Source organism: Anopheles coustani, chromosome 3, assembly GCF_943734705.1.
Source record: "Anopheles coustani chromosome 3, idAnoCousDA_361_x.2, whole genome shotgun sequence".
Lineage (NCBI taxonomy): Eukaryota > Metazoa > Arthropoda > Insecta > Diptera > Culicidae > Anopheles > Anopheles coustani.
In genome coordinates, this window is record NC_071288.1 from 65,271,277 (window position 1) to 65,288,369 (window position 17,093).

The 17,093-nt window shown below is 40.8% G+C and overlaps 1 protein-coding gene across 1 annotated transcript in view; it reads left to right on the plus strand.

The window, feature by feature from the left end:
• Positions 1-17,093, plus strand: part of LOC131265367 (small conductance calcium-activated potassium channel protein) — a 114,310-nt gene that overhangs the window by 94,707 nt on the left and 2,510 nt on the right. Inside the window, exons 7-12 of the mRNA XM_058267629.1 lie at positions 292-427; positions 10,079-10,189; positions 14,443-14,570; positions 15,383-15,452; positions 16,518-16,619; positions 16,717-16,889. Of these exons, the coding sequence (XP_058123612.1) occupies positions 292-427; positions 10,079-10,189; positions 14,443-14,570; positions 15,383-15,452; positions 16,518-16,619; positions 16,717-16,889 (720 nt within the window). The remainder of the gene's footprint in view (positions 1-291; positions 428-10,078; positions 10,190-14,442; positions 14,571-15,382; positions 15,453-16,517; positions 16,620-16,716; positions 16,890-17,093) is intronic.

The following is a 17,093-nucleotide window of genomic DNA, read 5'->3' on the forward strand; positions in this document are numbered from 1 at the left end:
CTTTTGAACTGTGTGTTGAAATTAATTTACCACAAAAAAATAATCAAAAACCAAACACCCCATCCCATGAATCATAAATCTACACACCCTCACATCACCTGTCAAACACGCCGTGGCGTCTGTCGGTGGCGTGTTGCCAAATATTAATGAAAAACTTACACACACACATAAACAAAAACAACAAACTACAAACAAACTCCGCCCCTAAATCAAACCCTTCGATCATGCAAAACCATCGATGACCCCTGCGGCGAACCGGGTTTGTGAACGGGTTTTTTTTTGTACACGAAGATTTCACGACGAGGAGCATGCCAATTTATTGAACTCCATGTGGCTAACCGCGATCACGTTTCTCTGTGTCGGTTATGGAGACATCGTCCCGAATACGTACTGCGGAAGGGGGATCACGCTCACCTGCGGAATGGTGGTAAGTAGAGAACCGTCCGAACCAAAACCAAAAAAAAAAACAAATTAAAAGGAAACCACTACCACAGCAAACACATGCAAACATTTGACGTACGACACTGACACGCTGACAACAACGAAGCTAGTGTGACCAATAATGCCTCCTCCACGCGGGTGATGCCGGCCGCCACGCTACTACGACCACTTCCTCCATTCACAATAGAACACTAATCAACACACACTGCGCCAACAACACTAACCAGAGCCTACCAGGGCGACTAGGATCTGTCAATAAAACTTTCCCGTTTTTCTTTGTGCTGGATGTGCGATACAAATCTCGGGGGTTTTGCTTCACTGTTGTTCTTGTGCTGCTGCCACTGTCACACACCGATTGCACAACAACAAACAATTCTTTACTCCTACATATTTCGGGAAGGCTTGGGATATCGTTATGCGTGATAAAATTTACTTACTCAATAATGTTCAGGTTTCATTAAGCAGTATGTAGGGCAGATTACAATTGTTTAGCTTGTAAACTCGTTTGTGATATTGACAATCGTCATCAAACAAAAAAATATTACTTTTTATATTCAACATTTCAATTGTATGGGATAAACAAGGAAGAAAAATATAAAATTTGCTTATTTGAAAGGTATTTGATAATTCATTATCCTTTTGCATATCGCTCACACTAAATTGGTTAAACAAGTCAAAATGTCTTAGTAAAAGAAATATCAACCATTCATACAGCTCATTTTTACCTTTTGGAGCTTTGTTCGATTATGGGAATTGGAAACATAAATGTGTTCTTTGAATAAATTAGTGCTCATTGTGAGTATGATAAATAGACACACATTTCACATTCACTATTTTGCTCATTGAGCTAGTGATAAATTGTCTTGTAGAAAAATGATATACAAAACCCTGGACAGCTTTCTACGCCACTTTCTATTTTCTGCTATTTTGGTGTTCTATTATTTCATTCTCAATTTGTCCGTTTTTGTGTTAACTCCACCATCTCCCACCTGCGTGGGAAGGTGCATAGTTCATCTGCCTTTACAAACAGCTTCTTGAGGCCCACTAATCACCCCGATGGTATTGTAACATGTGCATTTTATGACGATGTGCTCAAGCAAACATACCAAAAGCCATATTGCTACGTAAACTGCTCCGGGTGTATTACAGCGTACTGACATTTTGTGCGATATTTGTGTGTAAATCGACGTGTGAATGTGTACTGCCTCTTTAACGAACCTGCTGCACAAAGTCTGCAACGCTTCCCAACCACCACAATTGGCCATTCGGTAATGGAAGAATCCTTATAGAAAGCTGTTTATCTGTCGTGGAATGCAATGGCTCTCAATGTGTGTGTGCTAAAACAATTGGACCATCACGGGATTTTGTGGCCACCTTTTTGTGCTGTTTTATGTTTATATACACCTACTTTTAATGCTAATTTGCTTTATTCGTTTGATTTTTGTTGTGCTTTTCTCATTTGCAGTGATCAACTTTTGTGCTTCTTATGTCACATACTCTTAAGTGTTCTTATGTTATTAAAATGTTTGCAAACGAAGTTAAATACACACTCATCACATACACAACTTCTGTATCGGCCTCTACAAAGCGGTTGAATGGTGTGAATTACGGTGTTCCTTTCATTTCTCGTGTACCAAAAATTGAGCTTACTTTCAATGTCTGTTTTTTACCGCTCAAAATGGAAACGCAACTAGCAAGAAATAAAATATTATTGAAATTGTTTTTGGGTGTCTGGGAATACAGTGTTCGCTAGAATTATAAACTATTGGTGATTTCATAGGATTTATGGTTGGTTGATTTCGAACGTATGGCTATTGAAACAAAACTACTATCCCTTTTATTATTTTCTATTTCACCACATTAGAAAAAATCAACGATTATCTTGAATGAAATTATCAAAAGTAAACCAACATTGACATTTTCAGATTGGCGAAATAAGTTCACAAACGAATGATTGGAAAAACTTTCTAAATATATTTATAGACCATAAGCATTTTTGTTACTTTATTTTTTGAAGTTGTGCAGTAACATGCAAAAATCTCTCAACTTACAAACCAAATTGATGCAATATTAGATTCTGTTCGCACAGTTTAGGTACAGCTCGATATAGTATTTGAAAACTCCTCTATCTAATTGTCGTTTTGTTACCCTCCTTCTACTATTTTATAACTATCTCATCTTTTCCATTTCTCTTTCGCTATCTATTTCTCTTCTTTTGCTATCTATTCTTCTTCTTTTCTTACCTCTTTTCTCTCCTCATTGATCTTATTCTATATAAATACTCCCTTACCCGTTCTCTGTACGATTTGTCGTTCACTTCTACCTTTTCACCTGTCTACTCCTCCCCTCCCCACACCAAGAAACGGAAAGAAAAGTTTCCCGTCTTGACTGCTGCCATATCGATCTCTTCATCACTCTCTATGTGTCCTGGCTCTATACCTGTCTTCCACCAAGAACAACCTCCACTGCTTGCTCCCTCAAGTTGCAAACCAAAAAATAAAAACCAAACTATACCAAACTGAAAATCATCCCAACAGCAACAAACAAAACTTGCATAATTTGGTTGTCAAACAATTTGTCTACAGGTTTCACGATGAAGAGCATGCCAATCTATTGAACGCCATGTGGTTAATCGCGATAACCTTTCTAAGTGTTGGCTTTGGCGATATCGTGCCCAACACGTACTGTGGCCGTGGTATTGCAGTCAGTACTGGTATTATGGTGAGTTTTATAAAACAATCTTTGTTTCTTCCCTTTTCGTTATTAGTTTTCATTTATCTTCCGTTTCTTATTTTCCCGTATTCCTTTACTCTCTTTTTCTCTATCTATTTCTCTACCACTCTATATTTCTCTCAATCAAAAACGCCTTTTCCTCTATATGTTTCTTCTACTCGTAAAACAACATCTACAAGCAATAATCGGCCATTAAGTAAGCAATGCTGCTATACTTTGTCACACATCTACAAACAACCGCATTCATTCGTCATATGTACGGATCATTACAGCCACATGCATCACGTGCAGTATTCTTTTACCTTTCTTTTCAAGAACCCCTTCTCTCTGTTGCTTAAGTTCGCTATCCTTTTTACACAAACTATGTTTTGTTACGTTTTTTTTTTTTTTGATTGTCATGTTACACGTGTTGCGACTGTTATTCAACTTTTCAACTACCGTTCGAAATGTATCTACGTTTTCTTGAATGCTGCCTGATTCGATTTGATTACATAAAGAAAATGTGAAATTAATTCAAATAAAAACCCCCCTGTGTTTAAAATGGCTCTCAAAATGATTAATTTTAGGAACATTAAAAAATTTATTTCAATATATAATTATCTAATCGTAGATCGACTGTAGAAAATTTGTTAGATAAAATTTTAAGGTATTCTCTTTCAAAACTAACTATCTGAAAACTTCATTGTAAATGGAACCATCCTAGCTAACGTACACCTAAACTACATTTTAAATAGGTCAAATGTACAGTCTAGCTTATAAGCTAACTTTAAACATTTTTCAACTTTTGAACTATTTTATCCATGGAAAACATCAACATAAATAGATCCCCACATTAATTAAAATCACTTTCCCATTCATCTTGTGTTGTTGGCTCCTAAAATATTTACTTATTAAATTTCATTACCTGAGGATTATCAGTGAGAAAGACATATCAATGCATCTGGCCATACCTTTTGAGTTGCTGTATTGTACACAGCATTTGAGTACTGCTTCCTTCGCGTGCCTACGTTATGGCTTTGCATGGATCCATCGTATAGGAGATATGAAACTAAACAATTTACCCGTCCAATTCTTGTGACAAGGCAAACAAACCTTTGCTGCCGGGCCACATGATGCCCGCGTATCACATTGCCGGGGCAGTAGCTTCAGGTGTGAAAAAGATATGAACCCCTATTAATCTCTGTTGCACGACCATCCGTCCGAGCATGCCCCACGATCAATCACACCGTCACACCCTCACACACATACACACACAAAGGCAAGGAGGGCGCAGAATGCGGCGTGGTCGCAGCGGTGAACATAATGATACAAGAAACTGCAATCATCTTCCAAAGTGCCGAATGTCACGGGGGACGGATATTGCAGGCAACCGATGGACGGAACGAGTTTCACATTTCCAGCTCGATGGCCAGCGTTGCTCCGAGGCAGCAAAAACAACCAAAAGCTAAGAAATTTGATGCGCCGTCCTGAGAAATAACCTCCGCACACAAAGCGTTCAAAAGGACCGAGTCCTCTGACGGGGAGCGTTGTGTCACGTGTGTCCGAGATGCGCCATGAATATGTATGTGCGTGCTCGTGCATTGTGTAATGGTGTGCCACGAAAATTATGAGCCTTTGCTGGTGCAGCCGGGACCGTTCCCTAGGGCCCCTTTTTTCTGGCTGATGACGAGGCCACCGACTTGCACCCTCAACAAGTAGTTCCCGGTTGCCATCGAAAGTGATCACACATGTGGCCATCGTCGTCTGGAAACTGTACGGTGCTCTTTATTTATATTTGCCCCCTCCTTCCTTGAGACAAGCGAAATCAGAACAACCGAGTCCCTCCGGCGTTCGTGGCGGCGACCCATACGGATGGCGTCCATCGTCTACCCCTGATAAAGCGAGACGTTCAATCGAGTGAACACTAACTCTTTCCCTGTTGCGACAAGTCTACCCCCAGCCCTACGGGTTTCGATAACAAACGGGACACCAAACACAAACACAGACCGCAACGATGCTCCGAGCAGGGCCGGAGAACGTGGTCGCTGGTCTTCCAACTAGTAGTTACACGCGCAGATGGGACACACGCACGTATTAACGTTCCGGAGGCTGGCGTCTGGCCGGGCGCTACCACACGATAAATTATGGAAGTAAATCGGGCTCATGGCGGGCAGTAAGCTTCACGCTATCCCCTTTATCCCGGGGCCCAGGCTGAAACTATGCAAATTTATGTTAATGCCCTCACCCATCGGAGCCACTCCCTTCCCGTCGCCATCGACGCACACACGAGACGCGATGACAGAGTGAACGTTTCAATCCTTTTCTATCCGACGACTTTCGGGGTACTTAAGACTGCTCCGATGTACGAAAACAATGACGAGCTCAAATCCTAGTGCTGGAAAGCTGGATCTTGCTGCCGAGAACTAGTGCTCGAGAGTAGTGTGGAGTAATTTATTATGCCACTTTAAATTTATCCCTCATGCCGAAGCTCCATGCACAACTGTTGTTATTAATGTGAACTAATTTACACCAGGTGATCTCAGGCGGGACAGGCGATGCACGGGAACCGTGAACATCCGAACCGGTGTGCCGAGCATTGAAATTGCTTCGTTTTTGTTGGGATCGAGAAAATCCCGTCGCCCAAAGTGTAGCAAACCGTTGGACCCGAGTTCCCAGTTGGGAAAACTTTCATACGAGGAGTGCGAGAAAGTGTGGTAAGGACACATTTTTCTTTCCATGCTTTGTCCGTCGTTCGGTGAGGTGCTTCATTGAGCACATTGTCCCCCGGAAAATGTGGGAACGAGATTCAGGGAGTTGTTTTATTCCGCGCAGTATATTTCTTTCCTCCAGTTTGGATTCGCAGCAGAAAGCGCTCATCTAATCGCAGAAAAGTGGCTCGATAAGAGCGACGCTTCAAACGAACGCCGTGGCACCCAATTGCTTCGACAACGACCCCACGCTGAACCAGAGGCAATGAGGGACGGGAAGGGGAGGGCTTTTCGAGCAGCCGGCAATTTCCCGCCTCTCATAGCCGAGCCGGAGACCGAGGGGTCGAGAAATAGCACGGGCACGTAGAATGTGAAATGACTTGGGCGAGATAATCGTGTAATGGGACCACTCGGTGAGCATTCTGATGATGATACCCGTTAACGAATATCTGCCACTTTGACGCCGTCCGCTTGATTGCACCAGTTGGGAACGAGTTTTTGGATGAGTTTGGTAGATAAATATATAAACAACCGACGCGTCCGCCCACGCTCGTCTTCGTGGGTGCCTTGTCTGTGTGTCTGTGTGTGTGTGTGTGTGTGCGCGTGTGTGTTAAGAAGGGCTCAGAAATAAAGAGTCCCACCCCATTGCCGACGATCAACTCGTTGCGATAGGGCGAGCCGGGCCGGAAACCGAAAGCCGCACAGCCGAAAGTGTTTGATTTATGAAACGATTTCCTATCCATAACGGGCGTCACCGCTAGTCATGATGCTGGCGGGTGCCGAGGGATGGGAGATGGAAGGTTTTCCGATGATAACGGAGCGCGAATCACGCGGGCCGCTGTCCGAAGATGTCTCACTTCGATTTCGGCGTCCCGGTCGCCGGCCGAGCAAACAAAGCAAACACCCCATGATGGCCGCCGGAAAGCTCGCCGGAAAATCTCTTCATTCTGGTAAATATTCATGGCTACTTTATATGCGCCGTGGATGGTGGGATTGTCCTGAAGGTTTTTGCGCCCGTCTTAGCGAGCTCGAGGAGGGCTTTGCGAACTTTCCGTCATGTGGGTACACACTCGCTCATTCAAGTGTGAAAGCGGGTGGCGCGGGACTTTTGGGCGTCTGGGCCGGTGCCGAAAATCCCAATCTGCTTACTTATTTGCGGAGGAATATTTTAACGGGGCCGTCCGATTTCTATCTTCGGTCTTACATATGGCTTTATGGATCTTGCCCGGTGATAATCATAAGTAATAGGCAATTTTCCTGTGCATGAAGTCACATTCCGCTTTGTTTGGCGCCGTAAAACTAACCGTCTTATTTAATTTGATTCTACAATGTTTGCCGCCCGTACAAAATAATCATGGCCTGACGTAGAACTAGCATAACTCACAGGAAATAAATAAACAAATTAAATGTGCTCACTGCTTTGGGGTCAACTTTTTTACGTTTATTTTAAGATGGATCGCACAATTGAAATTAACTCCTAGCTCCACAATGCCAATAGCATGCGCCAAAATGTATGCAAATGTAGCTACATTGGATAGCAAACGGAATAATTCGGTCAACTGATTAAAACGTTGAGATGTGGTCAGAGGCGGATCTACCTATGAGCGGACTGAGCGGCCGCGGAGGGCCCCGAGCCTAACGGGCCCCATGATGATGAAAACCCCTGATCGCAAAAGTATAAACCTTTTTTTTATTCGCGCAGTGGTATATAAACTTTGATCAAAGTTTTTAAAGAGATACTCTGATATTAATTAACCATTGTTAATTTTCATCTAAAGCCTTGGCAGAATATGTTTTCATCAATCTTCGTTCCATCTAATATTTCTGTTTGACTTAAAATGCTCTCAATTTACGGGCCACTAGCAAACATCTGTATTGTTACCCTTTTAAACTGTTTTCCTCATCGCTGTTCAAATTGGTAAAAAGATTTAATAATTTGATAGCGTTAAGCAAAACCCTGGCCTTGAAAAATGAAATTATCACTCGGCAACTATTTGCGCACATAAAAAAAAAACTTCTGAAAACATGTATAACGGATTGCAAGCTGTTGTTAAAAGTAAGTCCAATTTTGGCCATAGGTATAGAAACATTTAGAGCAATGAAAATATCTGGAGGGCCAAGATTATCCAACCACGTGGGGCCCCCGAACGGATTGATCCGCTCCTAGATGTGTGGTCTATGTAAAACTGAATCACATCTTATTAAAAATTAATGTTGGTTTACAAATTGATGATTGTTACAATATTAATATTGGTAACAAATGTAAGTGGCCTTAAAAATTACCTGTAAAGAGCTGCAATCTAAATTAAGCATACGACAAGCCAACATTTTGCATAAGTTTTCCTTTCTGATTACTGCCACAGTTTTTTATTTATCAAATTTCTCGTATAATACAAAACATAGTTTTAAAACAAATTTATCTAAATTTTTGAAAAACACTAAATAAAAAAAAATTAAAAATGGTAACATTATACCGAAGTAATAAGAAAAAAATAAATCAAAAAAAGCCTAAAACTGAATTATTCATACCACACTAACAAAGTATTCTTAAAACAAGTACACGATGCTATGTTTCGCCACAGCATCTAATGCACCAACATCCTTCGGCATCCTCTCGAGCGTAATAACAAACCGACAAGCTGCCTCAAACCAGTAGCGCAAACTTTTGAATTTTTAAAAGCACACGAAGGGCGCGCACGGAACGCACCACGGTACGATTCGTTCCGACGGGTCGTACACTCGACCCTTTGGCACGACTGGCACATGTTGGGTTGCATTTTCGCAAGGCAATAAATCTTCCCCACTGTCGAGCAATTTGTAAAACCAGTGCGTTACGACGCGATGACGTGGAGTGGAAGCTTCAACCGAACCCGGAAGGATTCGCCCGGAAGCCTAACGTCACCATTTCTGATGCTATCTATGCCTTGGGTTGTTTGTATATTGTTTGTTTTTTTTTTTTTGGTGAACGGGTTAAGTGTGCCGACACATCATTTAGGTATCCAAGAACATGTTGTTCCTTTTCCGGGGATTTTATCGTCCGTACCAACACACTTACGCACTGGAACGGCTGGAAAATGTCAGGAAAGATGGAAGGTGTGAGGGAAGCTGGAAAGATGCCGGAAGCGGGTAGAACAAAGTTTTACACCGTCTCAGTTGCATTATTGGTGGTTCTGTTTTCTTGCTTCACATTCGCGACTTTTGCACTCAATATTCGTTTTAACCTTTACGTAAAATTATTACATGAATAAATCCCAAAAGTGATTTCCACGCTACACCAGCAAAATTTTCTCCTATCACATACCACACACCCACACAAACACACATAACATATGCATTGTTACAATCACGGGAACAAAACACAATCAAGTTTCACGCTCGCAAAGCAGGCAGCAGCAGGATAAGCAGCAACAGCAGCAGCAAGGCGAAAAGCATCGCGCTTAACATGTTCGAAGGAACCAAGTTCGTACCTCGCCACGTGAATTTTCCAGCGATTGCTGTGTGGATCTTTTTTTTTATTTCTTGAATCTCTTTTTTCCTTCTCTTTGCCCGTCCATGCGTTACGCGTTCCATTGCGATTGCTCGCTTGCTCGTCCGCACAGTCGCGCATTTAAAGCCGGTATACATCCCTTCAAACATACCCACACACACACACACACATACACCCATATACACACACAAATATGCACGCACATAACACAGCAACCAAACGTAACAACATGTAACAACACATCCCTGCCAACAAATCAGAAAACTCCCATCCGCCCGTCAGTGTAATCTTGGAAGGAAGTAAACAACAAAGATAAAATGAAATTAAAAAATACACGAAAAACGATACTTACCCGTACTTGCACGAATAAAACATGCCACCATTTGTTTTTTTTTATATTTTTCTCACTAAATGGAAAATTTAATCAGCTCGCCAAGATGCTCGCAAAATGCATTGATCCTTGAACGGGACAACATCAACAACAATAAACAGCAACAACCAAGCAAAGCAACCGCTTCATAAGCACAAGTTACTGATCACGAATATTGTGTTATTCTTTTTCCCATTCTTTTTCCCCCTCACTCACGGAAAATAAAAAAAAAATCCGTTCCTTCGTCCGACAACAATAACAACGCATCGTCCAACTACGCTGCCCTTTCCAACCGTGCTCGGCTGCTGATCTAATTAACTTTTAACGACCCCGAACCGGGACACGCCGATGAAAACACAGGGAGCCGGCTGCACCGCACTCCTGGTGGCGGTCGTTTCCCGGAAGCTCGAGCTGACGCGAGCCGAGAAGCACGTGCACAACTTTATGATGGACACGCAGCTCACCAAGCGGGTAAGTGCCATTGTTTGTTCGGTGGGAATAAATTTAAACAGGCGAAAATTGTTGCTCCAGGGAACATTGTAGCATCGACTTGGGGATTCTTTTTTTGCGGAGGGACGATAGGTCTCCATCAAGCTCGCGATATATCGATAATTGGCTCGTTGCCCCAAGGATCTTCGTCTCGCTAACGCTCTGGCAATGTACAGCAACGAAAAAAAAACAAAGGACCATAAACGACAGCCTTATTCTTGCCGTGGGTTGCACATTCCGTTCATTGATCTTGGCATAAAAAGCATACACGGATTAACGAACATTCGAAGCAACAATTTAAAACACGCATGGTGAGCCAAATCTGCCAAATTATCCCCTACAAATTCGTTGATCATTTGCCAAACGTATTGCATGACGGTACAAGTTTAAAAGATGCTTAGTTTTTCTCCTGTTTTCGCAACAAATACACAAATTCAATGGGGAAATTTTACAACTATTCCTTCATGCTACTTCAATTTAAATTTCAATTTGTATGTCTTCTTCTTCTCGGCGTAACGACCTCTTGGTCATGCCTGCCCGTTAAGGGCTTACGAGACTTGTTTCCCTGTTGTACGTGGATAGTCAGTCCTCTCGTACAGGGGAGGGTCCGGTCTCCGTTGGGATTCGAACCCACGCCGTCGAGGTGTTGAGCCCCGGCGCTCATGGGTCGATTTTCTAACCGGCGCTACCGCTCGGCTGTTCCGGACCCCCAATTTGTATGTAGTATTTGTTAAAAACGGTAACACAAAATCTATCAGTATTCTAAAATAAGTTATTTTTATTTTTTATTTATTGACGTATGACGGACGTTGCCGTATTGTTAGAGCCAACATGCTCTAACAGTCTTTTTTTGTTCTTAGGGCATTTCCTCCCTACGGTTAGGCCTTTTCCCGGGCTTTCTCGGTTCAAAATAAGTTATTATGTTTCAAAGAAATACATCTACTACTTTGAGCATAGAAGTTCTAAACGAAACTAGACACATAAACTCTTTTTTTAATTTATATGTAAATCATTAACCTTGGCAATCTGAACCATCTCTCTTCGACAAAATAAAGGTATGAAAAAATAAACCAGAAGCCGTATTGAAAAAATATCGTTTAAAACATCATTGACGGATTTTTACGGCACATGTCCGTGCTAGCTTGGCTTAACGTTGTAACGGCAAAACAGACATGTTAGATTCACGCATAGCAATGCGTAATTGAGCATTACCTTTTTGGGAGATTCCTTCGATATGAGTAAAAAAAAAATCATATTTAACACGTTCCGTACCGCGTCACCCAAATATGGGTGACAGCAGTTTTAGTTCTAAAAAGTTTTTGACCCATAAATAAATGAAAATGTAACATTAAAATTATTGTAATATTTATATAATATTTTATACAAATTTTTTGGGAAGCTAAGTTTTTGCTTGGCCTTCGAAAACAATCAGTTTAAGAAATATTATAACCAAATTATAATTAAGAAAATTGTACTAAAATTGTGCTAAAACGCTTGGTACGCAACGTGTTAAACACCCTTTATTATATGGAAGCTTATCGGTTGATTTGATGAAACCAAAACTATAAGACCATAATTGCGTAAGAAATCAGTCTTAAACTAACCAAAAATATTAAAAAACATTTTCAGTTACATACAACATTTTAAACACGTATGTCGATATGAACCTAAATCAACGCATCCAATTATTTGGTTTGCACTGTTTTATTACCCTTTTCTTCAACTGCGTCATCTGAGAATTGAACCTGAGAAGAATATTTATGTCCTAAAATAATGCTATGCATGATTTTCACTACAGCTTGACCACCGAACACTCCTGTTAAATGTTTTTGTAGCTATTCATATCCTTTGCCATTTCCGTTTCGAACAACTTAAAGCTAGCGTAGCATGTTCGAAATCCGGTCGAAAATCCGGTAACACCCAATTGACTTCAATTCCAAAGAAGAGATCGTTAGCCCCTGTTGAACCACCTTGGCGTACGCATTTATCTTTTCTGTCGTTTCAATTCCCAAAAGCAGTGATTCGTCGATGCAATCGAACCGGAAACGCACAAGGACTTTCAATCCTGCCTACCGGAGTACATCCCGTTGGCATCGTTGGTCTAATGGCGATACGTTTCCGAAAAGCGACTCGAATCTAACTGTAGAACGTTATCCTCTTGCTATCGCATGGTTCAAAACGAGCTCGTTTCAATTTTCTAGCCATCACTTGCATCAGTGAAGCGTGTTGAGTTCCGACACCATCGACCTAGTGGTGTTAAATGGTGCAATTTAGTCGAAAATCGAGATGGGCACCGGTGTGGAGCCTTTTTGATCCAGAAATGTTGCAGCCAGCTGGTTTCAAATGGAGATGGTAACCATTCGTTTCAAATGGAGATAGTTACAGGTGAAAAATCGACAGTTTTATTTTTTTTCAAATTGGTAAGTCTTATTTATTACCAGCTCCATGAAATAAGAAATACAACAATAAACGAGGAATTGAATAGAAAATGTTTCATTGATAAAATAAAAAAATTTGTAACAAACCAGAAAGTTTGCTTATGCCTATAATGTGCCGTTATACATTGCCATTGCCTCGTTTTTAACCATTCCTTCATTTTTTTAAAATTGTTTGCAACGCTATAAAAAATGGTTATATTTCATGGATTGTTTAAAATGGCTAAAAATATTTGTGCTTCCAGCAGGTTTCCTTTTTATCTAAGCGCTCGTTCGTATGCGAACGAAATTCGCATGGAGCCTCCAGGAGTTCGAGTTCTGAGCTGGAAGAAAAATTACATTCTCATTTATTTTGCGTCACAATAATTAACCGTCAAGCACGGAAGGGATCGACTTGTTCTTTTTTATTATCTACAGACCAAAAAAACACGAAACTACTAGGCCACTGTCGTTCGAAGCGTCGACCATTGCCACAAACGATCCATTGGTTTTAGTTCGGTGCCATTTTACAAGAACCACAACCCACAATCCGTCCACTGGGTGCCGTCGGTTCGGAACACGCCGAAATAATTTAAGATGCCGCTCAGGGCTTCCGCGTTCCCACCGGCGAACGATTTTAGCGGCCGTGAGGGGGTTTTCCACTTCATTATAAACTTATCACGGATCGCAACCCAGCCCCTGGAATGCCATTTTTGGTTGATTCCTATCATCGCTGTCGTTAGGTTTAATGGCGCCATTTTCCAACCCGCTGCCGTCGGGACGAGCCGACTGATGGCTGATGTCATGCCATACATCCTCGATGGAATCTTTTGTCGATGGCTTTCGAGATCCCATTGTTCAGGGGCTTCCGGCAGTTGGAGGCCGTGAAGTAAACACGTTTAACGAAACATTACGGAAATGAACTTAAGATTAAACAAAGCTAGCTAGCATATAAAATTAAAGTAGCATCAGCTACTATCAGTAACTCTTTACTTTGTAAACTTTACTCTTGGTTTTAACTCGTATCCAAATATGGAACATACCTACATGACACCAAGCTCACGATTCTTTTTTCCTTTTATTTAACTTTGCAGGTATTTTTCCATTTAGGTTTTTAGGTCTTCTGAACTATACAACTACGTTCGAATATAATCGCTGATTTAACACAGCGGATATTTAATAGCAAATCAACGATTAAAATCCTGTACGCACAAGTGTTCTATGTCGATAGTGACAAGTTGCTTTTGACTTTGAAATTTATGTACGATCTACTTTGTTTTTGTTAATTTGTCAGCGTCATTAGAAAATAACAAATACCAATGGAGGCGCCTAGTACATGAAAGACCATACGTAAACTGAACATGAATAAAATAAAATTTATTCCATCGAACTATTAAAGAGAAGATGAATAAAAGTCAGAATCAGGATAAAACTCTAATATTGTCGAATTACAAGCATAATACGAAAATTAGTAAATTAGAAAGCACAAAATAAATTATGTAAAATAAAAAACTTTGTCAAATAGAGTTACGTTTTTCAAGAAATTAAATGTGGTCCATAAAGATAATTATTTCATTCCAACAAAAAAGTTCGAAGAATAATACTAGCAGGTTATACCAAACCATAGTTATAAGAACTGCGAATTTTTTCCACCTCGTTAGTGTGTTTTGAATCTACAACCTTATCTAAAATATAGGTCAAACGAACATGTTTGGGGACTACAATAGTAACAAAAGATTGATAGTTAAGGAACCATTTATCTTCACAAGACTCCCACAAATCGGTAACTAAAGTCATTTGTACTTTCCATACATTTCTCAGCTGAAAAATGCAGCAGCCAACGTATTGCGAGAGACATGGCTCATCTACAAGCACACTCGACTAGTAAAACGCGTTAATCCCGGGCGGGTACGAACGCATCAGAGAAAGTTTCTTCTGGCCATCTACGCGTAAGTATCGACAACCGTTTGTCCCATCAGCGAAAAGTTTTGTCTGGGACGTAACATATGCGCTAGTTCCGATCTTGCATACTGTCTCACAGCAATGCGAACACAATTACCAACGTGCGGTGAAACGGTATAATGGTTGTGGCAAACAACTTATGATTCCAACTAATGCCACATGCTACAAACACCCACGTGCAAGCTTCGTTCCGAATGCACTTTTAATGCACTGGTGGATTTTCAGTCTGTTGGCTTTACCGCAGCCTACTGAAGGAAATGGGTAATCTGCAAACATACGTATTATATGCATCCGATAAGATGCTACCAGCATGGATGGTTGGATGATCACAGCGTTCATAATAGTTGTTCAAATGCTACCTTTGGCCGAGAAACGGAAAACATTTTCTCTGTGCATACGACTTGGTTTGAAATTCTATTAGAGTTTCCTCCTCCTGTTTGGTACTAGTCAAAGGCGGGTGAACTTCATTCCGCAGTGAAACGGTAAGGCGCAAAGGGGTAGCGAAATTTCCACCATAAATTTTTTAAAGCAAATAATCCACTATAATTAAGATACAGTCACAAACAGATAGATGTTAATTAAAGTGGACTAATTAAGTCTCGATGAATATTCTCGAACGTAGATGATTTCTCTGGCCAAAATACGATGGTTTGAAACAGCAGAAAATAGATTTAAATTGATTTGAAGTTTTATAAAACCAAATTTGTTTTTCACTGAAGCTGTAAAAACACAAAATAATAATCCAAAGGAGATAATAATGGAAACCTTTTTCCCATAACTGTTTTTTAATATATTGCAGCCTTCGAAAAGTCAAAATGGATCAGCGCAAACTAATGGACAACGCGAACACCATCACCGACATGGCAAAGGTACGCAATGGGATTTTAAGCTGAAAGTTTTCTAAACTGTGTACTGGCATTTCATTCCTACATTATTTTTATTATTTTTGAATTGCATCATTGTACTATAACTACATCGGGGTATACGATAGATATACCTAAAACATTTTAAAAGGCGCAAACATAAAATCAAATTCTTATTTTGAAGAAAACAGGCAGTTCCTGCCGTTGTCTTTATAAAATTCATTAGAGCAAAATGTACGATAAATATAAAAAAATCTGCTAACAAATCATGAGCAAGACAAATCGCAAAGAGATATGAACCGTCACCCGTTCAACCGCCTACCCTGGCAGGATTTGGAGTTTTATTTTCAAATAACTTTTGATTGGATTATCGTATCGGCATAAAACTTTTAGAATGCATAGGAAAAAGTAATTACCTATCGTTTTACTGAAATAATATGTTTTTAAAAGAATTTAAATAATTTTTATTTGCATTTTTCGGTTGATTCCCCTATATTTGTTCACTCGGTCTACGCGTATAGTCCATACATTTTGTATGAGAGATTCCATTTTGCTGTGGTTCAGATTTTTAGAACTTAGTCTGAATTACAGGAAAACAAAATAAATGAGCTACCGGGTAGGCCGGTTGAACGTTTACGTAGGCAAATTTGGTTGCACAGGTAAAAGTATTTGAGTTAACATGCAAAAGTAACTATGCAGTCATTTTGATGCAAAACTTGCAAAGAGAGTCAAACCAAGCAGGCGATATAAAACATAGAATCAATGTTTGCAGTGAATGTAGTATTGTATAGAATACGAAGCATGTAACATGAATACATTTTATACTTATACACTTTGATTGTATGATAGCTTAGTAATCATTCTCTCTCATCTGACTTTTCCCTTCTTGATCATGCTCTTCCCGAGCCTCGAACCACAAAGAGTTTTCTGTCTTTTGTTTATCTTTGAATTATTCGAGTTAATTGTATTGTTTTGATTAATAATTTTATTGATAGCACAAACATATTTTGTACGTGAAATCTTCAAAACAATTGCATTACATAAAACTGAATTGAATGTTTTCCCTTCCAGACACAAAACACGGTGTACGAGATCGTATCGGATATGTCCACCAGGCAGGACACGCTGGAGGAGCGCATAACCAGCCTGGAGGACAAGTTAACATCGCTTCAGGTATGTAACGCCTTCCGTGCCGTCGGAACATAGCCGACCACTTGAGTGTAACATAAAACCGACCGTTCTCCTCTTTCGCCCCGTTGCCGCATGGCAGACACAAATCGAGAATCTTCCGGAAGTGCTAACACGCTGCCTCACGCAACACCAGGAGCGGGTCGATCAGCGCCGCAACTTCCTGCACCCGGACGCCGCGGCCACCGGCTCGTCGTCCGGTTTGCCGACGCCGGCGCCACCCCTCGGCTCGCCGTTGATGCTGCCGCACTCCAGGTACCGTGAAGCATGCCGCAAAAGTTTCCTATTTTCGTAGAGTACTCCCGCCAGCGTCCAACACGTTCCCAAGACCACCACCACCACCACCACCACCTTTCCAACATAAATAAATCGACCAACTAACCAACCAACCAACCAACCAACCAACCAACCAACCAACCGACTAATCAACTATAGTATGCATCAGCATGGCGCATCGCG